The sequence below is a fragment of the Sodiomyces alkalinus genome (assembly GCF_003711515.1).
Source record: "Sodiomyces alkalinus F11 unplaced genomic scaffold SODALscaffold_8, whole genome shotgun sequence".
Classification (NCBI taxonomy): domain Eukaryota; kingdom Fungi; phylum Ascomycota; class Sordariomycetes; order Glomerellales; family Plectosphaerellaceae; genus Sodiomyces; species Sodiomyces alkalinus.
In genome coordinates this window covers 1,019,584-1,045,657 of record NW_021167086.1, presented here as the reverse complement: position 1 = coordinate 1,045,657, position 26,074 = coordinate 1,019,584, and the positions used below count along the sequence as shown (strand labels likewise).

At 52.9% G+C, this 26,074-nt stretch overlaps 7 protein-coding genes and 1 non-coding gene across 8 annotated transcripts; 6 read left to right on the top strand and 2 right to left on the bottom strand.

Moving 5' to 3' along the window:
• Window positions 1-189: 189 nt before the first annotated feature.
• Window positions 190-6,373, bottom strand: SODALDRAFT_281380 (phosphatidylinositol 3; the record flags this gene model as incomplete). Its single annotated transcript, XM_028608283.1, has 7 exons — window positions 190-1,386; window positions 1,451-1,738; window positions 1,808-2,014; window positions 2,072-2,696; window positions 2,748-4,453; window positions 4,517-6,127; window positions 6,185-6,373. 7 exons carry the CDS (start codon window positions 6,371-6,373, stop codon window positions 190-192), a joined length of 5,823 nt encoding a protein of 1,940 aa, XP_028464784.1.
• Window positions 6,374-6,667: 294 nt separating this feature from the next.
• SODALDRAFT_298714 (proteasome component C5) lies at window positions 6,668-7,939 on the top strand. The gene is made up of 2 exons (XM_028608849.1): window positions 6,668-6,911; window positions 6,969-7,939. Exons 1-2 carry the CDS (start codon window positions 6,805-6,807, stop codon window positions 7,654-7,656), a joined length of 795 nt encoding a protein of 264 aa, XP_028464783.1. The 5' UTR covers window positions 6,668-6,804; the 3' UTR covers window positions 7,657-7,939.
• Window positions 7,940-10,171: 2,232 nt separating this feature from the next.
• On the top strand, window positions 10,172-12,061 carry SODALDRAFT_361824 (hypothetical protein; the record flags this gene model as incomplete). Its single annotated transcript, XM_028614414.1, has 6 exons — window positions 10,172-10,190; window positions 10,271-10,330; window positions 11,384-11,471; window positions 11,513-11,649; window positions 11,756-11,891; window positions 11,998-12,061. The coding sequence occupies 6 exons, from the start codon at window positions 10,172-10,174 to the stop codon at window positions 12,059-12,061; spliced, it is 504 nt and encodes a 167-aa protein (XP_028464782.1).
• A 1,230-nt stretch (window positions 12,062-13,291) lies between these two features.
• On the top strand, window positions 13,292-15,158 carry SODALDRAFT_280695 (hypothetical protein; the record flags this gene model as incomplete). Its single annotated transcript, XM_028608251.1, has 4 exons — window positions 13,292-13,808; window positions 13,863-13,922; window positions 13,986-14,512; window positions 14,574-15,158. 4 exons carry the CDS (start codon window positions 13,292-13,294, stop codon window positions 15,156-15,158), a joined length of 1,689 nt encoding a protein of 562 aa, XP_028464781.1.
• Window positions 15,159-16,180: 1,022 nt separating this feature from the next.
• Window positions 16,181-17,539, top strand: SODALDRAFT_335193 (HSP20-like chaperone). The gene has a single exon (XM_028612391.1). It carries the CDS (start codon window positions 16,570-16,572, stop codon window positions 17,185-17,187), a length of 618 nt encoding a protein of 205 aa, XP_028464780.1. The 5' UTR covers window positions 16,181-16,569; the 3' UTR covers window positions 17,188-17,539.
• A 222-nt stretch (window positions 17,540-17,761) lies between these two features.
• Window positions 17,762-17,874, top strand: SODALDRAFT_t153. The gene has a single exon. It is a non-coding gene; the product is annotated as a tRNA-Tyr (tRNA).
• Window positions 17,875-19,998: 2,124 nt separating this feature from the next.
• On the top strand, window positions 19,999-24,137 carry SODALDRAFT_314701 (hypothetical protein). The gene is made up of 3 exons (XM_028609265.1): window positions 19,999-20,733; window positions 20,798-22,855; window positions 22,944-24,137. Exons 1-3 carry the CDS (start codon window positions 20,073-20,075, stop codon window positions 23,780-23,782), a joined length of 3,558 nt encoding a protein of 1,185 aa, XP_028464779.1. The 5' UTR covers window positions 19,999-20,072; the 3' UTR covers window positions 23,783-24,137.
• On the bottom strand, window positions 23,778-25,471 carry SODALDRAFT_335189 (vacuolar protein sorting-associated protein 26). Its single transcript, XM_028612390.1, has 4 exons — window positions 25,094-25,471; window positions 24,533-25,005; window positions 24,282-24,423; window positions 23,778-24,214 (listed from the first exon to the last, which is right to left on the bottom strand). Exons 1-4 carry the CDS (start codon window positions 25,308-25,310, stop codon window positions 24,081-24,083), a joined length of 966 nt encoding a protein of 321 aa, XP_028464778.1. The 5' UTR covers window positions 25,311-25,471; the 3' UTR covers window positions 23,778-24,080.
• Window positions 25,472-26,074: the final 603 nt, after the last annotated feature.

The window sequence follows — 26,074 nt, the reverse complement described above, 5'->3', positions numbered from 1 at the left end:
ATTTCCTGGAGTAAGGGGCAGTTTGCGTCTATGAGGTCTGAAAGGGATATGTTTTTGAACGGGTTACTCAAATGTAAGAGAGGGAGAAGAAAATAGAAACAGACAGAAGGAATGGGAGAAGGTGTTGGTAATCCTAAGCTGGTCTTCACCTGTCGCATTTTAGAATGGATCAGGGTTGACGCGACATGCTTAATAGGGAATCCCGTTGGTGAGAAGTTGGAACTGGTCGTAAATACCAGTCCAGTAGTTGTCGGCACTCTTCCGGATGAGGTCCCTGATGAACCCAGCGGCTTCACGCTCGCTGCGCTCCAAGACGAAGCGCTCCTTGAAGTGCTTGACGCTCTCCGGCTTGAAGCACGGCAGCCCACTGCCCATCATGAGCAGGACGATCTGACTCAGCTTCTCGCAGTACTGGCGGCTCGCAAGGAACGCCTTCACGCAGAGCTCCTCGAACCACTGGAAGGTCTGGTGATCTGTGGAGCCGCCCATGACGGCCATCATCTCGGCGGTGAGCTTGAAGGGAGCCCGCTCGAACTTGATGCCGCCGGGCGCAATGTCGAAGCAGAACCCAAAGTCAATGTGGACGATGTGACCGGCGTCGTCGATCATGATGTTGCCGTTGTGACGGTCCTTGAACTGCAGCAAGAAGGAGATGATCGAGTAGGCGGCCATGCTTTTGACGAAGTTGTTGCGGGCCTTTTGGAATCGGAGGGAGTCCTCGTTGCCATACTTGGAGATGAAGTAGTCGTATAGACCGTTTACGGCTTCCCTGCCGAGCATGTCGCGGGAGATGGAGTTGGGCAGCACCTCGATGACACCGCACCCCGGAGCAGTGGCCGTGACCCGGTACGGGTACACAAACACCTCCAGCCCGACGTTATGGAAAATGCCCCGGAATGCGCTGATCATCTGCAAGACGAGAACGTCCTGCCGACAATCGTCGCCGACCTTGAAGATGGCCGACTGCCAAACCTCGATCGTCTGGTCGTCCTTGGGCTGATTGCCGCTCTTCCCTGCCTCTTCCAGCATGTTCTCACCCTGTGCCGAACCTGCTTTATTCTTCTTGACCCGGAAGGTCGCCATGTACGGCGCCTTGGCGTGGCTCTGTAGTGGTTTGCCGGATTTGCGGTCGATACCGATGACAACGCCATCCGAGCTGATAGGCAGGTAGACTCCAACCTCTACCTTGATCTTGCGCAGCTCCTCCTCGATTTTCTGTTTCTTCTCGGGCTTCGGTCGCTTGATGAAGGGCTTCAGCTTTCCTGAAATACTTGTCACTTCATCAAAGAAGGCAAACTCTCGTTCGTAGAAGTCTCGGTCAACATCACTAAAGCTCGACACCATCTTTTCCATGACGGTATCCAGGGTCGGTTTTATGTCATCCGGCTGTCTTACTGTCAGTATCATGTAGGCCTAAAGATGGCAACGCGGTTTGGGGGTCTAGTCTCACGATTGTCCCATCGTCGTCCCTGTAGGCGTTCGCCTTCATATTCCAAATGATCTGGTGCGCAAACAACTGCGAAAACTGGGCCGTCTCCAGAATGTATCGTTCGACATATCCCAGTGCATCATAGCGAAGCGTCTGCACAATTTGAGGGACGTAAAAGAAGGCCACGTCGGTGGAATGGCTCTCTAACGCCCTCATCGCGTATTGTATCATGTACGGATTATTCCGGTAGGCCGGCAGAAAGTACGTTGCCGCCGTGGCTGGGTTTACAGGAGCCCAGAATAGCAAGTACTGTCCTTGTCAGCCTGGTCTTGGTGTGTGTGTGTGTGTGTGTGTGTGTGTAGTTGGTGGATGGCTTACCTTCAACTGAAAGCTGACATCTTCAGGCAGCGCGCCGTCTAAGAGAATGGGCAGGGCTTCTGGGTCGGACACTGCTATCGCGGGAAAATTCAAAAGCAGCCAGCGAACTTCCTTATGGATGCGTGGCATCTGGAATATCGTTGCCAGTTCAATAGCGATCGCTGGATCTTCTGCCCAAGCAGTCCTGACGAGAGGAGCGATAGCATTCTACGTCGAGTCAGCAGCAAACTTCTCGAAAAGACAATAGGAGCTAGCTAGCCTTACCTCTACTGAGGTCTTATGAGGGTTGTGACCGAGCGTGTGGGCTTTGTGAGGTTCCAGGGGGTGAACCCAAACGGAGAGACGATTGTACTCGTTCTCAATGAGCAGTTGCAAAAGCTGTTCCCTGGCCTGGAGAGAACGAGTATTGCCGGTGCTGTCCGTCGCAATATGCGAGACCTGTTTCAGTGCGGCCGCAACGTCCGAAAGAAGTCGAAGTTCAGTTTTCAGTTGAAGATTGTTGCTGCCATATGACCATCTCGGCGCGGCTTTGAACCAGCTGAGGCCGGCGGAGAGAAGCTGATCCTTCAGCCGCAACTGAGCAACCAATCCAATCGTAGTACAGAAACGGAGGACCTTCAGTCCGAAGAGAACGATCTGATACCTCAACTCTCTAGCCATGGGATGCGACGTTGACGTCCGAATTGCTTGGAGGGTAAAATCGAGCAGTCGGAGGAAGATCCGCTGGATGTCGGGACTCCCCAGACGCGTGGCATTGAAATGGCTACCGAAGAACTGGATTAGGCGCATATGGGGGGATAAGACGTCGTGGACGTGCTGCTTGTGCCTCGCAATCCCCTCGAGATCGCTAGGAGCTAATTCCTTGCGGAGGTAAAACGGATCGGGATGTCTGCCCAAGTTAGTTCGAGTGTCTCATGAAGCAAACGGCCGGGAAACCTACGCTAACTCTCGACTAAATAGTCCAAGCCCTCGTTGTATCGTGAATTCCCACTGTTGTGCAATTTCAGACAGGAGTCTTGGCTCCAGCCGCGGATTTTCATTGATGACACCGAGCCACAGCGAGACTCCCAGTTTGACAGACTCCCTGGTGAACATGGTAAACGGAATGCTCACGAGGTAGTGAGCCACATCAGACTCATCACGGTTAGTGCGACATAGGAGAGCAGCGGCACGCCGCAGTATGTCGCGGACCTCGCCGAGGCCCGCAGCTTTCTTGCTTTTCAGGCGTGCTTCAACGTGAGCAAGCGCTGTGGCTGCGTTGGTACTCTCTGAAGCCGATGATACGGATGACTGGGTGAACGATGCGCTGCGATTCAAGTGCATGAAGCTCACCAGCTCGGTGCCACGGTCAGGCAGCGTCTCGCCATATCGATATTCTTGGCGTGTCGTATACTGAGCGACGAAATCTGAAGCATCGTTGATGTTGCAACTCCCGACGGGATCCAAGGACTGCATCTTGTGGTCCGTAAATGGAATGAGTGACGCCAGCTCGAGCGCAAAGGATCTCCCAAGGGAGATATGCCCGTAAGCCCCCCCGTCGTTGAACTCAGACAGGTACGTCTGAAGGAGTCCCTTGACATCAAGGGGGGCGGTGGCGATAACACCCGATACCCATTGTTTGGCCTTGCGGTACAGGGCATCGAGCGTATGACGGCGGAAGTCGTAATCGTCGGAGAGAGCGACCCACACATCGCCCAAGGTGGACGTAAAGTTGGAGCGCGGAGAATACATATCCGTCTCAGCCTCTACGCAACTAGACCACATAAGAGACAGCAGCTCCAGAAGTGCAAAGAGGGAAGATCGATGGCACAGAGCGGATGGCACTTCCTTGATAATGCGGTCTGCACAGACGAACGCCGCTTGCTGCACTCGCTCAATCCGATGGCAACAATTGCAGAAAATGGTGGCCAGTTGAGCTGCAGCGTACTGTGCCGAAAAGCTCGAGTCGTTCCCTGCAAGCGTCTTGCGGAGATACCTATCAACCACAGCGGCCGCTACTTCTTCCATGGTGTTGTGGACATCATTCCGGTGCATGCTCGGCTCCAAGAAGTACGACATCACTTTTGTACAGTCTCCCGAATCCGCGCGTAGGCTTTCGACAAGGTAGGCCGATTGCAAGAAGATGACCTTGCGGTAGCTTAGCCCTTTTATGTCTCCAGCTTTGGTAGGAACCAAATTGATGAGTTGCTTCTTCTGCAAGGCCTCTCTCTCGGAACTCATCCCGCGACGGAGAACAGTGTTGAGCTCAATATCGCTTTCAATCTGCTCACCACGCTGCTCCGTAACCAGGGGCGGCGAGTGGATAGCCATCAGACGAAGTTCGTCGAGATATTGCCTCCCAAGGTCGGTCTGCGCGGCGAGACCGTGAACAACGATGTTGAACCAGACGTCCCTGAGCATCGCATGAGACTCGTCATCCGAAGATGAGTTGAAGGCGAGGTCGTTTGTTGACATAAGGACAGCCAGCGGCCGAAGCAGCTGAGCAATCTCCTGGGCAGCAAGTTGGAGGTCGGATTCTTTAATCTGATGAGACCGATGAACGTCGCCGATCGAGAGGATGCTCTCTAGGAGATGTTCCCAGTAGATATCGTAGAGAGGCGATCCTCTCCGAAGATTCGTGGACAGACGAACCCGGGCTTTCATCACCTAGCTCACAAGTCAGCTCCCATCCATCTGGGATTAGAATGAACAGTAAAGAGTCGCGCTTACGGCATCGAGAAGAAATGTCCTGTTTTCAACAACACCAGTGTGAGACATCTTGGAGTACAGTTTCAAGAGGGAGCGGAACTCAAGTTGCCCGCCCTTTAAAGCAAGCGCAGCCGCGCCAGTGATAATGCGGGCATCGATAGCAGGGTCAATCTTGTCAAGCTTCTGCAGCAGCATGGACTGCGCCAGGGCCGTGATCATCTCGTCGTCACATGCAGCGGCGATGCCACATACGGCTTGGATGACGTTTTTCCAGACGACAGAGGTCTCTTCTTTGCCATGGACCTGGAGGGAGATGCTGCTACCAGCCGAATGCCTCCCGAGATACACCGCACCCAGGCCGTCTGCGGTCATATCGCCCCCGTTGGCGCCGCTTGTCAGAGTCCTGTCTGAGCCGGGGCTCAAAACGTTGCCGAGTGTATACAGCGTAGTGATGACCGCATCGTGAGAAAGCCTCTGCAGAACGTGAGCGAGACATTTGGACGCAATGGCAACTGTCTCCGAGTCGGGGCCGGCTTGGACGATAAACCTGGGTAAAAGACGGCTGACAGATGTAGCATAAGTCGGCGAGATGACACAAATCAGAGCCAACGTCTTCAGAATAACAGAAGCTAGGACCCCATCGGCCATCTGGAGTGGATCTCCCAATGCCTCTTCTAGCCATGTCATGAGCAGGTCCGCATCGGCTGCATCTTCGTTTAGCAATAGGCAGTTGAGGTAGCTGATCAAGGCAGCTGACTTGACGGTAAAGGCGAGTTTCTGGTCCAAGGGCGACCCGAGTTTAATGAAATCAGCGCTAGCCTCAAGGTAGTTCATCTGGTCCATGGCCATAGTAGCATAGAAATCCAGCGAGCGCAAGTCCACGTCACGGTTACGGGGTGAAGAGGGTCGAAGGTCCTTTTTCCCTGTCAAGAGGAGGTCGAGGATGTGCGTCTTCTTGAGCAAGGTTGGCTCTGTGACCAGGAGCGAGGTGCCGGCGACAAGGAGCCACATGACGCTCCTCTGGAGGAGCATAGCTCCAAGAGGCCGTCCACTGGCGGAGTAATGGCGGACATATCTCTTCCACTCCTTAGTCTGGCGATCCGTGCTATGCGCATGCCGTATGGTTGAAAATGCCGTCTCGACGGCTATTAGAAACGGCTCTGACAGCAGTCCACTGATTCTCTGGATCAAAGCCAGCCTGCCACCCGCTTTCCAAAAGTCAGCCTGTGCTGAGGCAGCGTCGAGAAAGCCAATGAGGGAGACGGCAAGAGTCGCCGTTTGTATCGCATCTTCCAGGCTAGGGTCTTCGCTGTCGTCGGAATTGGCCGGCAATACGGCACCAGCTAGATGGCCCCATGCATTAATAAAAGCCCAAATACTATCCGAGACCGACTCCTCCAAGTCATGGAAGTTGGAGCCGAGGGACAACAAGGCAGCAGTGACATGGAAGGCGAAGGCTTCGGTCGGAGACGGCTCGACTTTCTTAAAGAACGGCGACGGTACAAAGACCTGAACGTGCGCTTCGCGGATATACGGTGCTAACTGGTGGGCCAGTCTTTGGGCACTTTGACCGGTCCTGACGGCGGGGGCAGCCTTGCAGAGAGCCAGGAGGACTTCGAATTCGCGAATAGTCTATGGGGGGTTCATCAGTCTAAGTTGGGTAAATATCGGAATAATGATACTATTCACCATTGGCACCCTGCCAAGTGAAGACGATTGCTTTGAACAGTGTCCATTGGTTACAGGCGAAAGCCTGCTTGTTGTATGGCATGCGCGGGCCAAACGGTCAAGGTCGGATCGGTCGAAAGATGTGGTAGAGCTGGCAGCAGACAACGCGGCGATCTTCTGCAGCGCTCGCTGCCGAATGTCGCGTGACATGGCGAAGTCAATCTTAAGGCGAATACATAAAGAGAAAGGAGAACAAGGTAAGACCACGAGGACGCGAGAGAATCAAAAGAAGACGACGCGTCCTACGGATCGACTCTACCACGGGCTGTCCTCAGAAGCTACGGGTGATCAAGGCGTCCAAACCCGTTTCCGGGTTGCTCGGTAGGTATCCACTTTTTAAGATTAGTCATATGGGCTACCCCCGGTCTTTCCCAGTCAGCCCATTACCTTACCTTATGGAGTACTCCGTACATTGCAAGGCTCCCAGCTTGACGACGCGTTTGCGTTGCAGCCTCACCAACCTCATCATCAACCAGACTCCGACTCCCCAACGATACCATCCCCCATTACGGCCACCACCTTTTGATTAATTGTACAGACACGAGAGTTGCACAGAGGATTCCGAAGAGTACGCCGCAAAGATGGCCGCCATGTTCAGCCAGAACCCCGTGATGAACGGGCCAAACTACTCATTCTCCGATGCGCCCAGGACTGCCAACGGCGAATTCAGAGAACACCGTTTCAACCCGTAAGCTTGAGCGTACTCTGTTTACGATGGCAAATTACCTAACACACACTTCCTCAGCTACTCCGACAACGGCGGTTCGACCCTGGCGATCGCGGGCGCCGACTTCACCATCGTCGCCGGCGATACCCGTAGTACCTCCGGCTACAGCATCAACTCAAGATACACTCCCAAGGTGTTCAAGATCGGCGGAACAACTTCTTCCCAGGACGATGCTACCATTCTTCTCTCCGTGGTAGGGTTCGCCGCCGACGGCGAGGCTCTGAGGGATCGCCTCGACGCCATCTGCAAGATTTACCGGTATCGCCATGGCAAGCCCATGAGCGTAACCGCCTGCGCGAAGCGTCTATCGACTATCCTATACCAGAAGCGCTTCTTTCCGTACTACGTCCATGCGATCCTGGGCGGTCTGGACGAAGAAGGCAAGGGCGCCGTCTTCTCGTACGACCCCGTTGGCAGCTACGAGCGAGAGCAATGCCGCGCTGGCGGTGCCGCAGCCAGTCTTATCACTCCTTTCCTCGATAACCAAGTCAACTTCAAGAACCAATACGTTCCCGGCAGCGGCACCGGTCATGATCTCAAGGAGCGCGAAGTCGTCCCGTTGGTACGCCGGGATGCTGAGATTCTAGTCAAGGACGCGTTTGATGGCGCAGTGGAGCGCCATATTGAGGTTGGTGATGGGCTGCAGATGATGACAATTACCAAAGACGGTATCGAGGAGGTGCTTCTGCCGCTGAAGAGGGATTAGAGCGTTCTGCCCAAGTGCAGATGCAGGGACGTTGGGAGGGCAGGAACCCGTTTTCGCTGTATAACATATGTGAGGCATGGTAGTAATTTCATCGAACCGTTGAACGCTGTGTTAGGGTCCTGTTGCTGTGGGTCATGGCGGCTGAGGAACGATCAAATTGAACTTCCGTCACGGAACTATTCGGGTAATAGAGGTCTTCGACAGCAGAACAGAACACAGCGAACCCTTGCCTCGGGATCTAAGTTTCCAAACATTTCGCAAATATCGGACATGGACAATCGGAAAGCTTGTAAGGACTCTTACCTGAAACTTGGAATTGATTCGCTGCCCCTTTGCTCTACTATCACTGGTTCCGAGCGGGATGAGCTCGTCCAAGGGACTGGAAGTAACTTCCGCTTCGTGCCGTCTGGAGTGTATAAGCTACGTACGACATGTCTCGCAAGGAGAAAGGGATGCCATACATGAGCCTCATCGATCGCCATCCAATGGCAATTCAGGAGACGGCCAAGTCCACGTGTACAGCTGCAGCATTATTACGAATAGTTGTGTCGTGGCACGGTGTGGCTGCAACGTGATACATTGCGTCCTCATAGGTCCCTGCAAAGGTCGAAGCTCTCAACATCGGCTGACGCCGATGTAACAATGCAATCCCAACGAGAGAGTTTCCAGGACCAGTAAGGCCGCCAAGACAGGCCGCAGAGCGGCCCATAACTGATGGATTTAACAGTTGACCTGCCTAAAGATGGGATCTAAAGACCGGGCAATTTTTGCCCCATGCATCAAGGTGCCTGCAGGCATTGCGTTAAGTTTCGAGCTAGGAGATGGTTACCACTGTGGTCGGCCTGGCTGGGTTCTGAATCGGTCGCTATCGGATTGGAAGGTTTTTATCAGTCTCTGGACAGCGACGAATAACACCAGACACGGGAAGAACCCTACCAGCCTTGTCCAGGCTCACAGAGTAGATCGCTGGACAAGCCGACCTGGAAACTGAGCCAAAACATGTAACAGATGGGGTACAGGCAGATAGAGGAAAGCCTCACCTCAACCGACATGTCGATGGATGACCAAGCTCGGCTCAAAGTCCTGGACCTAACTGATGACTTGAACTCCCATGGACTGACACATGAGATCCGGGCGCATACCCAACATATTTTTTACCGGAGAAACGGTGCCAATGGCATCGCATTTTGACAGCATTTTGGGGGTTTAGTCTTTCTCGTTTCGAACTTGGGAAGATGAAGATTCGGGGTAATATTACTCAGTACCAGCACCTGGGCAGGCAATAGGTACGATGTACGCAGTACTACTTTCGATCCGTAGTACACGTGTAGTCGTCCTTACGTGCGCTTGTCTGAACATCCGCGGGGTCCGTTCCGAACCAAGGAATTGTCCGAACTCACAGTGTACAGCTATTGGATCAGGCTAGGGGACACCGCGCCAAGAGGCGCAGAATGATACCCGTACGAAAACCGTTTGACGACCGCATGTCCAACCCCCGTTATTAGTCCCACTCGACTGACTTCATGCACCGTTCAGAGAGAACTCTTGAGCAAGCAAGTTGGGAAATATCGAGTAACGCCACAAACCATAGTCGGGACTGGTAGAGGAAAGATCGGCAGAACCCCTCTCAGTGGCAAGTCCAGCACTTCCAACTCGAGACAACAGGTCCCCATAGTGTAGTTCTATGTACTCAGGATCGTTGGTAGGCACTAATATGTTAACTACCTCCCCCTTGCAAATGCTTCGCAGATGTTAGCCCTTCTCGGCCCGGCGCGTCTACCCTTTTAACATCGGGCTCCATGGACATAGCGTCCAGGACTCGGCCAAAGTACATCGCAGAATAGCACGTATTAATTAGTGTACACGCGAGGCAAATCTAATCACCACGCAGCTACTTACCTTACGATATCAGCAGGTAGGGGGTTTTAAATTTTTTTTTTTTGTGACATTTATTAAGGTTCCGGAGGAAACCGTCCGGCCTCCCTTGGGCCCCTGGAAATGGAAATTGCCGGTCTGACCTGGTCTGGTCTTATCCAGGGCCTGGCCTGCCTGCCTTGGGGTCCAGCCAAATAAATATATAGGTAGAGGAATTGACCTGGAGATTGCCGTAATAAAATCTTCCACCGCGGAGCAGGCTCGCTATATTTGGTGTGGGAAATGGAGGCAACCTCTTCGTACAAAGTACACGTACAGTGGGTAAGCAATAATTTCGGCATATATCAAATATCAAGCGATTCGTTTCTTTTGCAAGATAACATGGTTTTGCCCTGATAGAAAAGTGTTCCCCAAAAGCTTCGAAGCATTCTACTTTAGGGTTTCCCGAAACTTTTGCTCACTCACTGTACTAGTAGGGGTTATTACCAGGGGGTTCTGTAAGGAGGAGTTGTACGTGTAAGGAGTGGGGTCCGGGTGATTAATATGGGAAACCCAGGATTGGGAATCGAGATTTCAACAATCCCATCCCGGTGGATGAGTGTACCCTGTACTCTCGCGATACTTGCGAAGTATGGAAAATATGTCTTCCCTCGCTCTTCGTATGTACCTACGGTACATAATTCAAGGTACTTCGTGCTCATACGTAGAGGCAGTACGTACTATGCTCCACAAGTGCAAGCGTCATCTCAAGTCTCCCGGTGGAACCTCCTGCCTTGGAACAGAAGCAAATCGGCTTCAGGTGGCAAAATATAAGGTATCTTTTGAAGATGGACATGTTTTCCATTTGTAGGGCACACTTGTACGAAGCACTTCGTACTTGGAAAGCTACGTACCTTATTTCATCATACGTCTACCACGGTATCTTCCAGGTTTGGAAACTTCGATAAGGTAGTACGTGTATACCAGGGACGGGGCGGATGTGTCACTAAGGTAGGTATTCACGAACATGGTCGCAGCCTACATATGAAATCTACGAATACACGTATACGATATGTACGAAGTCGATGTTATAAGCAATGGTAGAGAGGTTTCAGATGCGACACGCAGAGGTTGTCTACCTAGTGTACGGTACCTTAGGCAATGGTCCAGGGCGTGCTCTTCCTTAAGGTACATAGGTAGGTAAGGTAAGGTACAGTGGTGTACATTATACAGGTACCTATGTACCTAGTCCGCGGGCTAGGTCCAGACCTCGTGCCTGCACCATGGTATCTACGGTACGATAAGTAGGTACCTATTAGAGACCCGAACGGAGCAGGCGGTCATCTTCCCGGGGTTGTCGGCCTAGACCCCGGCACTTTTTTCTTTCTTTTTCTTTTTAACTCTCGGGTACGAATCCCGATAAAAACACCAACAGACGAACAAAATCTCCTGTGACTTTTTGGTAGAGACATCACCACCGTTGAACTTCAAATTTAAGGTAGTCAAGACAATTATTTGCTGGTTCTCCTTAAGTCCCTTCTTCCGACCGGTTCTTGCGCACACCAATTATTACACCCGACTCTGCAACGGTCCCTTGAAATCTCAATCTACACATGTAGGTAACTGCCTACCTACCTATCTAATTACCTCTGCTGTTGATCTACATATCACTCCTCCGTACTTTCGTACGTACACCAAGTGTGGCTAAGGTTAGGTAGGTACTCCGTACCTCGCCCCGACGGTATCGCCCGCAGCAAGGATGCGGCTATTACTGGTGTGGCTTGCCGCATCTGAGCTAAATGTGACGCGTGTCTTGACAAAGTATATATACTTCAGAGATACAAAAGCTCAGGTATCCACCATTGACCTGGAGTCTCCTCCGCCGCCGGCGGTCCCCCCTTTCTGTCGCCCCGTCTCTCGTGGATCGTCCTCTCGGCGTCCCTCCAACAACCCCTGGCGCCGTCCGTCTACCTAGCCTTTGGCGTCCAACGCTGTCCTGAAGCATAATGTTCGTCTACACGCCTACTATTCTTTCGCCGCCTCGTCCATGGATGGGTCCGGCCCTACTTGGTCTGGCCCTTGCTGGCATTGCCCCGAGCCAGGGCCCTGCAGGTTTTGTCTGGCTGCGAGACCATGCCCGTTTCTCTTTCTCTCCCCTTTCCCTCCCCTTTCCCTCCCCTTTCCCCGTCAACTAAATTATCTCTCCCCCCGAGTTTGTCACCCGGACTTTGTGCCCCCCTCCTAGGAGTTGGTCAGCGGCCCACCAAGCCACACTTACACTGCTGGTTATACCAGCCCAACTTGCTTCTCGTGCTTGCCTATCAGTACGAAGAAATGATCCTCGGTCTTCTGTTGCCACCCGAGAACATGGTCGCCCTTCTGTTACCCAAGAGCAACGAACCTACTCTTGATAACCCAGCATTCATTCCCACTTGTCCAGGAAGTCTCCAAGTCCTCGTTAAGCTAGCAACCGTCAACACGTTTTAGGCTCCTGTTCAGCGACCTCACTTTCGTTATTGGCTGTTCCACCTACATCCGGGATTCCCCATAGGTGTGGTGACGATGGCCTAGCCCTTACAAGACTCACATGTACACTACATACCTACATACCACCCTTGCAGTTCCCCATTCTAGGCTCTTGGTTCGGCTCGCATACGGCTCGCTAAGTTGAAGTCTCGGTCGGTCCCCTGTCCAGTTCTTTTGTGCCCTGAATCCGACTGGTCGAAAACAAACTCGTTCCGGGGGATTACACTGATCCGAGCACAGCAGAGTTGATAGCAGGTGATAGGGCGGCGAATCCAGTTGCGGCGTGGCGACCTTTCGTAGGGGAGGCTCTTTTCTTTTCTTTTCTTTTCTTTTCTTTTCTTTTTCTTTTTCTCTTTTGTTTTCTTTTTTGGTCCCTTCTGTCTCTTACCCCTTATTCTGCGTCGGCATCCCACTCTTTACTATCTCCGGTAGACGGGGTCCCATCACTCGACCCCCCCCCCCCGTCTAATGTAGTCGTGGCCTTGGGGGTCCCATCGCCCACCGGCCCATTAGTGGTCAGCCCTCAAGATCAACTGCCCTGCAAGTCTTCTCGAAGTTGTGGGCAGCAGGGTTTCCAAAGGTATCGAGCGAGTACAGAGCATCCACCCGCCCACAAAGGGACTCGCTCTTCAAATCCTGGTGGCCGGCACCGCCATTTTTGTCATTTCATCACCGACCTCTTGTTACCTTTCCTCGAGATCCAACGCCTAGACTTGCCCTCACCAGGTGATAAATCTCGACACTGTCCTCATTGCTATCCTCGCGACCAGCCAACGCGAACAAGCCTGGAGCGAGGGTACCACTCGACTGCGACGTTCCAACGAAGACAATCTACGTTTCTACTTGGACTTCCGTCATCTTCGCACTAGGCTTTGCTTGCGCAGAGTCGAGCCGACGACGTGCTTGGGAATTCGGCCGTGACACCAGTCTGCCTGCCTTTCCGTTGCCTGGGTTGGCTGTTGGAGGACAACCAGCCGACTAGATACGACATGAACTTTTGTGAAGACTATTTTGTCGTCTGGTAGGTATCTTCGCGGCACGAATGGGAGATGCGCTCCCCCCGTCCATCTCTCCGATAACCGCAGACAAAGTCTTCAGCGCGACTTGTAGTCATGTACGTGTAAGACAGACTTCCCCCCTAGCAGACTGGAACGCTCAAGGGTGATATGGTCGCAGCTCCGCCAGTGGAAAAGGTATTAACAGCAACAGCAGTACGCCATCACCAAACTGTATTTACTCTCGTCTTTAAGCCGCCATGGCTCAGCCTCCCGACCACGGCCCCTCAGGGGCTCTGAACATGACTGGGATGGCCAACGCTCTTCCCCGAGCTAGCAGTTATCGACCGGGTTACCCTCCAGGGATTCAACAGCAACGACCTGGTCCTCAAACCTCATCTACTCCCGTATTACAGCATATGCCTGGTCAATACGCACATCACTCGACGGTACCCATGGCAGTCCACCCTTACTACCAACCGCCACACTCACACGCGCATCCGTTTTACGGAGGCGCTCTCCCCACACACCAGCCGCATCCTCGGTTGAATGTAAGCTATTACCCAACCCATATGGTGGTCAACCAGCACCATCCAAGCCACATAGGGGGTGGTTATTATTATCCCGTCCCTGCTGCCGCTTTCCCACCACCTCATTCCATACCCAGTCCTGTCGTGCAGCATCAGAGCTTCGGAACGGGGGCGATGATGCAATTTCAGCACGGGGAGAACCGCCAGCTGGATGAATCGAATCATCTCTCTGGACCCAAACCTAGTGGTAAGATACGTCGCAGTCTCCCGCTCGCGGGGCTGAAGCTAATGGGACGCGAAGAAGCAACAGAGGGTAGACCAGGGGCTGTACGCGGCCCGCCCCGAAAACCACGACAAAGCGGTACGAGATTCACGTTCCTTTAACTGCAGGTCTCTCCGAAGGCCTCGCTGATGATATAGATAGGCCACGCTATATGGATAGGGAATCTGCCTCCCCAGACGGACTTGATGAGCCTCGTCCATCACGTTGCTAAGGAGGGACCGGGTCTCGAATCCCTTTTTCTTATATCCAAAAGCAACTGCGCTTTTGCCAATTTCAAAGACGAGAAAACATGTGCGGAGGCACAGAAGAAAATCCATGATTCCAGGTTTCAATCGGTTAGACTTGTCAGCCGTCTTCGCAAAAGCACGGTCGAAGGAGCCACAGGCATGACAGCCCCAACAGGTCCCGCAGCGTCCTCTGGGAGTCAAACCCCGCGCGAGGCACCGGCGGAATCTGTTGCAACAACAAATACTACGAAGGGAATTACCACACCGTCGACGGAAAGCAACCAAAAGCAGACCGAGGAACCCGATGGTTCGGCACAGAAAGACAAAGAGAAGTTTTTCATCCTCAAGAGCCTAACTGTCGAGGATTTGGAATTGAGCGTCAAGACTGGCATTTGGGCAACACAGTCGCACAACGAGGAAGCCCTCAACAGTGCCTACTCTGTGAGTGGTCATATGTATTCGAGACGATGCGAATTTTCAGACCTCCTGACCTACTTTGTAGTCTGCCGATAACGTCTACCTTGTCTTTTCTGCGAACAAGTCCGGCGAATATTTTGGATACGCGCGAATGACCTCCCCTATCAACGACGATCCATCTGCCGCCATCGAGTTTGCCCCGAAATCGCAGGCTACGGACGACGTTGACCTGCCGAAAGCGATTCCCACCGAAGCGACAGAGTTCGCGCCGAAGGGGAGGGTCATAGACGACTCGGCAAGGGGGACGATCTTTTGGGAAGCGGAACACGAGGATTCGGACAGCGCAGACGACGAAGCAGGGAGTGATGTCGGCAGCAGTAAGGCTGGGGACCAGGAGGACGGGAACGCGAAGACGTGGGGAAAGCCGTTCAGACTGGAGTGGCTGTCAACGACCAGGCTGCCTTTCTACCGGACTCGGGGCCTGCGGAACCCTTGGAACTCGAACCGGGAAGTGAAGATTGCAAGGGACGGCACCGAGTTGGAGCCGTCGGCTGGCCGGAGACTGATTGGACTTTTTAATCGTGTACACAGTCCAGGGCTGGTTCCTCCCAAGGCGCAGCCTGGCATGACCATGGTGGCAGGATATCCGCCTATGCGACCACCCTACTGACAGGGCTGGGTGGTTGGATATGCGGGCGCACTGCAGGTCATTATGCGGTCAATTCAATGTTGCTAATCACATCCCATGGCTCGGCCTGCTTCCTTCCCCTCGTCGTATCTCGCCCTACTTACTACTTGAGACCACGGTTGAGGCCACGGTTGCGACACTGAAGGGATGGGATGGTCCCTGTGCTACCGTGCGAGCTACGGGTGTTGGGTGTGAGATGGAACCTAGCCACCTCTCTACGTGTGTAGTCAACTAGTTCCATGACGTGGACGGTCGTGACACATTTCTTATGCAGAACTTCCGAAAGCCCTCATGACACTAGACTTTCCCCAAGGGCCCGCCGCCGAATAACGAATCGGCTATTAGTTTAGATGGCCCCGCAGTTGTTACGTTCGACAACGGTTGGATCAGAGTCAAGCCATCAATTTGACGAGGAGCATACCATCGTCGTATTGTGCTACGAAGTTGTCTGACCATGTTTGTGTGAACTCATCCTGTAATTATCGTTGTCACCATCCGATTGCATGCCGTGGGCAGAACGGTGGGAGAACACGCTGACGTCATAGTTTTGGCTCGTCGGTACGGAGTCATAAGGTATCTTTTGTTATGTAGTTACTTGAATAGCTACCTATTTAATATGAGTTTCATGGTACCTCGGTATCTCAAGCCGATGGCTTAACCATCAACGAACAGTAGAAGCCAATCATACCTCATCATTTCAAGACGAACCACCTCTTAGCTAAGGTACCTTAGGTAGGTAGGCAATCTACCTACTCCGTTACAACAGTTCACAGCATCGACAGCATGGCCCATGATACCCTGGATAGTCGTAAGACATGCGGCAAACTCTAGAAGCTTCATATCATCAATTGGGCGTGTTTTCATTCAATTTGACTTTGTTTCTTACACGAAGTCGCAGCAAGACGTACCCAGTGTGCGAACGGAAGGAAGGTCCTAGTGGTACCTTCTGGAGTCTTCTGTCTAGTTCCACGTTGCATGATGAATGATGAGGTGTTCATCCAACCGTCATGACTTCATAGTAGCTTCTTGTATGATATCGTGCCTTCTAGAAGCGTAATGCAGCTTCGAGGTCCCCGTTGGGGTGACTGGAAAGTGCTGGTCGCATCCGAAGCTTCCTCGATTTGACTTCGACGGCGGGGTTTCAAGAAGGTGCGTGAAGGTACGATGAGCCAGCAAACGAGTATAAAGCAGGCCCCCCAGAACCATCCCCAGGTCTTCTCGTTGCACTCAGAAGGAGCGAGCAAACAAAAAGCGTCCCACAAGCTTCATACTCAGTTTCATGCACATCGCGAGAAAAGTCACTCCAAAGAGACTTCCACGCCGCACCTTCAAGCCGTCCACCACAATCACCACACTCCACACAAGACCCTTCACAACTCTAAACAACGACAAAATGGCGTACTTCCCTCGTAACTTCTACGGCTCCGATACCAGCTTCACCCCGCTGTTCCGTCTCCTCGATGACTTCGACACCTACACGCGTTCTCAAGGAGACACCACCCGGGGCAAGGGCAACATCGCCTTCCAGCCCAAGTTCGATGTTCGCGAACTCGAGGATGCCTACGAGCTGCACGGCGAATTGCCAGGCATCTCCAAGGAGAATGTCTCGATTGAATTCTCCGACCCGCACACCATGCTCATCCGCGGCCGCATTGAGCGCTCCTACACCGCCGGCACACCTCCCGCTGGCCTGGTCGAGGACACCCAGATGAGCGGCGCCATCACCGAGGGAGGCGAGAAGCCAAAGCTTCGCCAGGCATCCGTTGAAGAGGAGTCCAGCGAGCAGGCGACTCCATCAACCGTTGCCAAGTCGGAGGGAACCAAGAAGCAGCAGGACCGGGCCAAGTATTGGGTCTCCGAGCGCACCGTTGGCGAATTCTCTCGCACCTTCAACTTCCCTGGACAGATCCAACAGGATGGCGTATCTGCTAGTCTCAAGGATGGCATCCTCAATGTCCGCGTCCCGAAGACTCCCAAGCACGAGGCTCGCCGCCGCATTGCCATCGAGTAAACGGGCGGAGGGAGCTGGGACTCGACGCAAAAAGAAAACACCCTACATCGCTGTACTGTTTTAATCCGACATGACGATACGACTCACACAAAGCTACCGTTGCTTGGCGCTGGTGTTAGTTTGTTCTAGTTTGCTTTCATTTTAAGTGAGGGGTTTCTCCTGTCGATTACATTCCTTTCTCAAACACAGTGAAGTCATAAGAAGGACCTAGGGTGTTTTTAGCAAAAAGGGTGCGCTGTATAATAGGGTTAATGGAATGCAAACATCTTTCTCTCCAAAGAGCTAGCATTGACATGGTATGTGCAATAGTGCTGCTGAGAGAGACGTTCAACATACTCCCTGGGCTATTCCTTCCTCTCCCGTCGTCCATGTAGATTAGTTATCCTCGTCGTTTATCATCGTTCTGCTTTTCGAACCCTCGTCTATGGAGTCGTTACGGAGGAGTGTCCGAAGAAGAAATGCCGCAAGGTGGAGCAAGTCGTACTACCTCGAAGGCACCGCATCCGAGGGCCAGACGGCACTAGATTGCTCGTCCCCTATATCCAAAACTCTTGCAGCTACACAGTATCGCTCGCTCCGAATGGTGTAGTTGGTTTATCACGTCGCACTGTAATTGTGCCCTGAGCAAACATGTTCAGGACAGTAACCATTATGCGAAGGTCCCTAGTTCGATTCTGGGTTCGGAGAATTTTTGTTTCTCGTGCATGTCTTTTTTGCCTTCGGTTCATGGTGTTTCCCTGGAATCGATTCCCCGCCTTTCCCCCCCCCCCGCCCTCCCCTTCTTAATCTCTTAATAACAAGGATAACGTAAACGTGTCCGCTGTTTGGTTTTCGCCTTGAAACCGACGCGATAATCACGTGATCTGGCGTCTTGGGCTGACGCGTAGCCAATTTCTGGAGTGGTGGAGTCAACAACTCCCCGCGTTTGACTCCTGCCTAAACCACATCTGCTGCACCTGTGTTGTTCGTCTTCCTTCAATCTCGCCACGCAAGACTGGCCATTGGATTTCTTTCCGCTATTTAGAATCTTGTGAAATTTTCGAGAGTCACAACTACCAGGTGTGAAGATGACCCAAGTCGAGGAATACGATGAGAACCACAATGCGGGTGATGGTGGCATGACCGGCCCTGGTGCACCGACACCCCTTTCTGCTCTCGAGGTAGGACACGCCCAGAAATTCCAAACAATTGCGGATACTTATTCGGTTTACAGGGTGTCGCCGGCTTGACGAAACGAGACATCCAGCTTGTGGTCGATGGTGGATTTAATACAGTCGAATCGGTCGCGTATACTCCACGACGGACATTGGAACAGATCAAGGGCATTTCAGAGCAGAAGGCTGCCAAAATTCTCGCCGAAGGTATGGGGGGTTTTCTTTCTTTTTTCTTCTCTCATGGTTTTCGTGCGGCAATGCGATTAATTTGCTAATACCACGGCCATACAGCGTCGAAGCTTGTTCCCATGGGATTCACGACAGCGACTGAGATGCATCAGCGACGCAGCGAACTAATCTCCATCACAACGGGTTCGAAACAGCTCGACACTCTGCTCGCCGGTGGTGTCGAGACCGGGTCAGTGACAGAGCTGTTCGGCGAATTCCGGACGGGCAAGAGTCAGATCTGCCACACCCTGGCCGTCACATGCCAACTGCCCTTCGACATGGGAGGAGGCGAGGGCAAATGTCTCTACATCGATACAGAAGGTACCTTCCGTCCCGTCCGGCTGCTAGCCGTGGCCAACCGGTTCGGTCTTTCTGGAGAGGAGGTCTTGGACAACGTGGCATACGCACGTGCCTACAACTCGGATCATCAGCTCCAGCTGCTCCAGCAAGCATCGGCCATGATGTGTGAAACGCGATTTTCCCTACTCATTGTGGACAGCGCCACGTCGCTCTACAGGACGGATTTCCTCGGCCGTGGAGAGCTGTCTTCCCGGCAGACGCATCTGGCCAAGTTTATGCGGACCCTCCAACGCCTCGCGGACGAGTTTGGGATTGCTGTTGTGATTACCAACCAGGTTGTCGCTCAGGTTGATGGTGGACCGTCCGCAATGTTCAACCCCGACCCCAAGAAGCCCATTGGAGGTAACATCATCGCCCATGCCAGTACAACACGTATCAGCTTGAAGAAGGGCCGAGGGGAGACGCGAATTGCCAAGATCTACGACAGCCCCTGTCTACCGGAGAGTGATTGCCTCTTTGCCATCAATGAGGACGGAATTGGCGATCCCAGCCCGAAGGATCTGGAGAAGGACTGAATTTAGTGGGTTTAGAAGAGAACCATGGCAGACGGATATGTGCATCATACACGGTACGGCGTCGGGATAGCTGGAATGATGTGGTTTGCTGGCGTTATTCTGGGGCTAGCGTATGCTCTTATAGTTTCAATTATATTATAAAACGGTATTATGTCCGTCTCCCTTGTCTTCCAAAAGCGATATTCTTTATTTCTTCACATGCTCCGCCTTCCTTGACTCTGATGGCCAGGTGTTTCAAGGCAAAACCAGCCAGTGACCATATATAAGAAAAGTGCATAATTCCTTCATCATTGTCATCTGTCACACCTTTGTAATTCGACTTTGAGATCATATTGCCAGGAGTTTTTACCTGTATTTCGCAGCTTAATTAGTTGGTGTCTACCGGTGGACAGTGTATAGAGGTTTGTCTCACTGTACGTGTAGGTATATTGTGCCCTTCGTAAACAACCTGGAAGCTTACTACCATTTCGGGACTAGCGCCCTCTCATTTGCATATCTCTTTGAGCTTTGCATCTTCAACGCGACAGGGCTGTTCCTTCATTATCAAGGAATCTATCTTCGTTGACCCAGGACTCAACTTCAACATCGCGCCAATACACTCCAACCACCAGTCAACCCCTGCCACTGGATGGCGACGAATGGGGCCAGGATGGACTCCCGGAACACGCAGTATCTCTTCAAGGAGACTCGTATCAATCTCGAGACCGCCTCCTCGGCCTTAGTCGTCAACATCCGAGTTCCTTCCCCCACCGACGGAAGAACAACGTCCCGAAAAGTACAGACATCCGAAAAGACAGCGAACGAGGAAGAAGGCACATTCAGGCTGAAGAACTTGGCAAGAGCTTCTTCGGTGTTCCATCGCAAATGGCACGATGCGCCCCGCAGTTTTCTCTGGCGGGTGTTGGAGGACGATTCCGTCCTCAGCATTCGGGCCATCGATGTCTGTAGGCAAGAGAAGGACCACGATGCGCCGCTGGTTCTCAACTTTCGCTTTGCCAGCCCTATCCAGCCGTCCTGCGTCGCCTTTGCGGATCCTCGGGAACACGATGCCTTGAGTATTTTTGTCCTCGACCAGTCCAACTACCTCTATTCTTTCACCTTGCGGCCTGACTACTTTAGAAAGCGGACTGCCATCGAGGCCAACCCGGGAGAAGCATGCAAGGTCTACTTGCCATCAGTATTCACCTTCAAACATCCCCATCGAATGGTCGCCGCAACCTCCGATCGAGTTGTCATTGCCCTTCACGATGGAGGCCTCGTGAGGTTGGACAGGAACAGATCCGCTGACTGTGAGTCGGTTCACCTGATAACGTACCCAGCGTCTCGTCGATGTCATTAGCTAATGTTCTTTAGCCATGGCGAGCCCATGGAAGGAGACGATTTACAATGCGCAGAGTTGGACCCAGGGTTTACGCAGCTTAATCCCCTTTCAGGGCAAGTCGCCCGTCTGGCACGGCAAGGTCAATATGGAGTTGAACGCCGCCACATCGATGCAGGCCACAGATCTCGGCCTGGATGGCGCATCTTTCCTCTTTACCGTTTGCCTCGACCACCGCATGAGAATATGGAACCTCCACACGGGCCAAATCCTCTTCACGGGCGACATTCTGAATGCTGAACGAAACGTGCAAGAGGTGGGCAAATGGACCATTGATCCGTCACACACAAATCTTCTTCGGGTCGTTGGAAACACCATAGGCGCGAGGACGTGCGCTGTGTATTCTCCGATTGGCACTGGAGAGTTCAAGTTCTGGAACATCAAGGCGCACGACGCGGACACCATCTATGTCGAAGACAACTACCCCGACGTCCATTTTGTCCCATCCTCACCCTCGCTTTCTGACGTATGGACTCTGGCCGACTTTGCGCTATCCACCCCTACTGCCGGCGACATTCAGCTTTGGGCCTTGTGGAAAAACAACATGACATACCGGGTCCAAGAGGTGGATTTGGATCGAGAGAATATGGCAGAAAGCTGGGACAACGGCTGGGCGTCGGTCGTTACTGGTACTTCGACCGAACCGCCCCAAACCTCTGGCCCCAGCGATCCAGTCAACGTGACTGACAAATGGCTACGTCTCATTCTCGCGCCTGGCCGATTCACTAAGACGACACTGGAAACGGCTTTGTTGATCTACGAGAAGGGTCTCGGTGCAGCCAAGGACGAGACGCCAAGGAGCCACAAAGGACTGGCGGAGTCGATTTGCTCCGTCGTTGCGTTCGGCGCAACGCTTGATCGGAACTCGTCGAGCGACATGGGCTACGAACAGTTTAGAGCCAGCGGGGAGATTCAGTGGCGACGTTTCCACAGGCTGCTCCTCGAGTTAGACAAGCAGCGGGGCGAGGCGATCTCTCTAGATTTTGACCCTCACAACGGCTTGCCGTGGGTGGTGTGCGCTGACTCTCTCTCTGTCATCCGTGACTGCAGCGGTCTCGAGCGCTTGTACCACAATCTGGCCCGCCCAGGGGAGGGCGACAAACAGGCTGTCACACTGCTCTCCACCGGTCTAGGGTTCTTGGACGCGTTTCCGGATGCCATGGTACAACTCTGCACTGCGGCGTTACGCTCGGAGATTTTCGAGGAGACGGCGCGGACGGACTACGAACGTCTCCAACACATCTGGGATACTACGTCCTTCTGGCGAAGCGTTAGCGACGAGGACTGTGCCCAGGTCACGGATAGTTTTGGCCCCAAGTTCGGGCTCGTCACGATGGATCTATATGGCGAGATCTTTTACCTTCTCTCCCCCGACATGGACTCGAGGAATCGAAATGTCCGCCACCCTTTGACCGGTTTCGGAAAGAGGGTCCTTGTCAAGGCAGTTGAGGAGATGGTTGACATGCTGTGGAGGATTTGCTTGAGTCAGTTGCTGTTACTGATCCACATGGAGTTCGATTGGGAGGACGAGGAAGACATGCTTCATAAACGACTGGATGTCGGAGCAGTGTTCCGACAGTACCTGGACTGCCTTCGAAGGTTGGATCTCCTGCGCTGGCTTGCGGGGACGGAACTCACAGTCCCTCTACATTCCAGGGGAGAACGATCAGGATCCATCTCCAACGGCTCTCCAAAAGTGACAAAGAAGAAGGACGACGAGGGCCAGGCGATAACAGCTCTTGAGGATAACATTGGCCACCTCCTGGGCTTCCCCGATGCGAACGGCGAGTCCCTTTCTACCGGCCTTACCGAGGCCGTCGTCAGTCTTTGCGCTGCCGACAGCGACATTGAAGTGCCTCCAACCCTTATCCAATGCTCTCTGATCCGGAGTAACCGGGCCGACCTAGCATTGGAACTTGCTCCCTATTGCGACCAGACCCCCTTTGCCGTATACGTGCAAGGCCGAGTTTTCCTCGCGCTCAAAGACTACGCCTCGGCAGCCGTCAGTTTCCGGAAAGCGGCTGTCGGAATGAGTACGTCCATCCCATAGCACCAGCTCACCAGTTTACCATCTTACCATCATGTTACTTGCTGTCCGTTGCGATGCTAATTTCTGTCCAGGTATCAACGATCGATCTCTGGATCGACATAGCAGCGGTCTCTTGGACGATACCGAATGGAACCTTCTTCACAAGGGCCCATCTAGGTACTTCTGTCACATCGTGTCCCTTTTTGAGAGGGCCAGGGCCTATTCCTACGTGATCGAATTCGCAGGACTCGCATTGCAATTCTCTCACGCTAGCGAGGAGGCTGCGCTGGTGAGGTCCGAAATGCTAAGCCGCCAGTTCAATGCTGCCACGGCCACCTCCCGGTTCGACGTGGCCCATTCTAGCCTCCTATCTATGAAGGACAAGGCGCTGCGGAACTCATCCCTACGGAAGTTGTTGGATAGGATGTGCGAGTCGCATTACACCAACGATCTGGTGTCACTCCCGTTCCCTGGTCTACAGGACGAAATCGACAGCATTTTGGCTCAGAAATGCAAGGGTACCATGGATGTCGTCAACGGGGTGCCATATCATCAGATCCTCTATTCGTGGAGAATCGCCCACAACGATTATAGGGGCGCGGCCTCGGTACTGATGGATCGCCTGCAGAAGTTGGAGCACGCGGGCGAGGGCGACAAGTTCGTTGGGGAGGACACCCTTGACACTCCGGTGACGAAGCAGTACCTGCTGCTCATCAATGCGCTCAGCTGTGTTGAGCCGAAGCAAGCGTGGATCTTCTTGGAGGAGCTTCCGCCTCCCAACTCCCGGGGAACCGACTTCCAGGCCGAGCGCAAGGTCGTCACGTTGGCTGACCTGCGCAAGCAGTATCAGGATGAGCTGGACAGGATCACGGCGATCCAGAATAATCAGTTTGGGTTTGAGGCAGGGGACGAAGTCGTGGATATTCTGTAAATCTTTCATCTCGGTGCATAATGATTGCATTCGGTAAACCAAACGAACAAAACAACAGGTACCCGCCGGAGAGCCTAGATACCCGACGAACGTGGACGAAAATGGGATTTGGGGTAATAAGTTTTGTTTGTAGGTCTGGCCTGTTATTCTTCTGAGAGACGATGCCCAAGGGGCAAATCCATTTATCAAAGCCAACGCCGTGCCCATGCCAAGGATATAATGAATGAAAGAAACGCAAAACATTGTACACAGCATCCTTGGACACCAAAACAACGAGTGTCTCCTGCACCATCATTCACTACGCCGCCGGTACTGATTCAATCCTATTCCGACTGTTATCAGGGGCAGAGGGTGTTAGCTGGTTGGTAGTCACAGCGTCGGGTGCTTGGCGGTAGAGGATGATTTCGGACTGTTTGAAGTATCTCCGTGCATCTGTTATCGTGGTTAGTCGAGAATTTGGGCGCATTTAGCTGCAGGGAGGGAAAGAGACTTGGTTTACCTTCGTCAATGAGGACCAAGCTGAGGTAGTATCTTGTGGAGAACTTCTTGTTGACGTCTCGGAAGGTTGGGGTGAGGTCGAAGCCGCCCAAAAAAAGTCGGATGGGGATGGTCTCTCCTCTTGACGGGGAGCCGTCCATGATCTTCCCAAGGCAGAATTAGCATCCGAGCATGTTCTTCCAAGCAAAACAGCACCCCTTGTTGTTTCCGGGCCCGCGGGGAAGAAAGGGGAGGGGGTTCTTCATAACTAACCTCAAAGCGCACGAGCGTTTCACTCTCGTTATATTGATTCGGCGCGGCGCCAGTGGTCTCCCTCCGAATTATGGATAGCTCCATGTGTTTAATCTTTAATCTGACAAGCAGGAAGTATATCCTGCCAACAATGACGTCTTTAAGATGATACTTGCTCTTGGAATACTCAAACTCGATGTGCAGGCAGTCCTCGATACCGACATCCATCTTAATGGACGAGTTTATCTCGGGCGGGATGCGATAGCTGTAGACCCAGATGTCCTTCTCCCGGACCACATCAGCCATGCGCCGCGAGACGGTGACGCGGACAAAGTATCGCAACTTGACGTTGATGCCATTGTACGACTCGTACTGCTTCTCGACGTTCTTGAAGTTGAAGTCGAAGGTCTGCGGGTGTTGGAGTTCGCCCGGGGCCGCCAGTTCCTGTACGAGGGAGAGAAATTCGTAGTGGTTGCCGCGGTCGAAGAACATCTCTGCAGAAGAAAAAGAAAAAAAAAAAAAGGATGTGTGAGACGAGGTGTTACGCAGTCTAATGGGTGCAGCAAGGACTGGCTGCCTTACCTATGGTGCCAATGAATTGGACCTTGATGCCGGTATGTTCTAGTCGCTTGCCATCCTTGGGTCTGACGGTCACGGCCCCCTTGACCGATTCGCCGTCCATGAAGAGAGGCGCCTTCTCTCGACGGTTCTTGTCGAGCTTGACGTCGACCATGGCGCGATCGTCGGCATCTTCAAGGACGATGTCGATATCGACCGGGGTTGCGAAGAAGTAGGCCATTTCGATGAGCAACTTGGCGGAGACGAAGAAGAATATAGAACCCTTTTGGAAGAGATGCGAGGGCGTTCGGTGGTGCAGATGTTAGCGACGTGAGAGATTGATTACTTTTCGTCGCAAGCCAAGCTTCCTCTTCAATGCTCTGTTTCCGGTACGGATACACAACCACCAGTTGCATGGGAGAGGGGGAGGTCCGCATAGCTGTTCCTGGTCCTTGCGTAATTACATTACCCATTGGGGTCGGTGGGTACCTTTCCACGTGACATTCTGAGGCAGACGTGGCTTACATTGTAGAGGCATGTGGCTGATGGCTTCGTCTCAAAGCTCCGAACTCAGCATGCACGGACCAAGCCGAAATCTGATGGTAGCTTCCTTAGGTAGCTAGGTAATCACGTGCCGCAAACCCTAGGATTTTTTTTACTACCCACCAAGCAAAAGTGAAATCCACAAGTCGCTTTTTGGACGAGCGACCAGCGTTCCGATCTCACGACAAGCCTCAACCTCGCCCTCCGCCGACTTCACAGCACCCCGCCGCCAAACCGCCAAAATGAGGTACATTCACTCTTCGGAGACCCTCGAGATCCCTGAGGGAGGTATGTTGCGACGCTTACATCTCCCTTCGTGATGCCCCGCCTGCCGGCGACGCACCGCATCGCGGACGGACCGAAGTTCATATCGATTGAAAAGCACTGGGAACACATAACAATGTTCGAGTTTGGGCGTCGATATGGGAAGAAGTTCAGAAGTTTAGACTGTGGATGAGCTCG

Bases quoted from the DNA above. Each gene is read 5' to 3' on its own strand.
- SODALDRAFT_298714 (XM_028608849.1), top strand. From the start codon at position 6,805: ATGGCCGCCATGTTCAGCCAGAACCCCGTGATGAACGGGCCAAACTAC. The intron at 6,912-6,968 runs GTAAGCTTGAGC...ACACTTCCTCAG, and splicing joins AGAGAACACCGTTTCAACCC to CTACTCCGACAACGGCGGTT.
- SODALDRAFT_335193 (XM_028612391.1), top strand. From the start codon at position 16,570: ATGGCGTACTTCCCTCGTAACTTCTACGGCTCCGATACCAGCTTCACC.
- SODALDRAFT_314701 (XM_028609265.1), top strand. From the start codon at position 20,073: ATGGCGACGAATGGGGCCAGGATGGACTCCCGGAACACGCAGTATCTC. The intron at 20,734-20,797 runs GTGAGTCGGTTC...AATGTTCTTTAG, and splicing joins CAGGAACAGATCCGCTGACT to CCATGGCGAGCCCATGGAAG. The intron at 22,856-22,943 runs GTACGTCCATCC...ATTTCTGTCCAG, and splicing joins GAAAGCGGCTGTCGGAATGA to GTATCAACGATCGATCTCTG.
- SODALDRAFT_335189 (XM_028612390.1), bottom strand. From the start codon at position 25,310: ATGGCCTACTTCTTCGCAACCCCGGTCGATATCGACATCGTCCTTGAA. The intron at 25,006-25,093 runs GTAAGGCAGCCA...TTTCTTCTGCAG, and splicing joins CCAATTCATTGGCACCATAG to AGATGTTCTTCGACCGCGGC. The intron at 24,215-24,281 runs GTAAACCAAGTC...CCACGATAACAG, and splicing joins CTTGGTCCTCATTGACGAAG to ATGCACGGAGATACTTCAAA.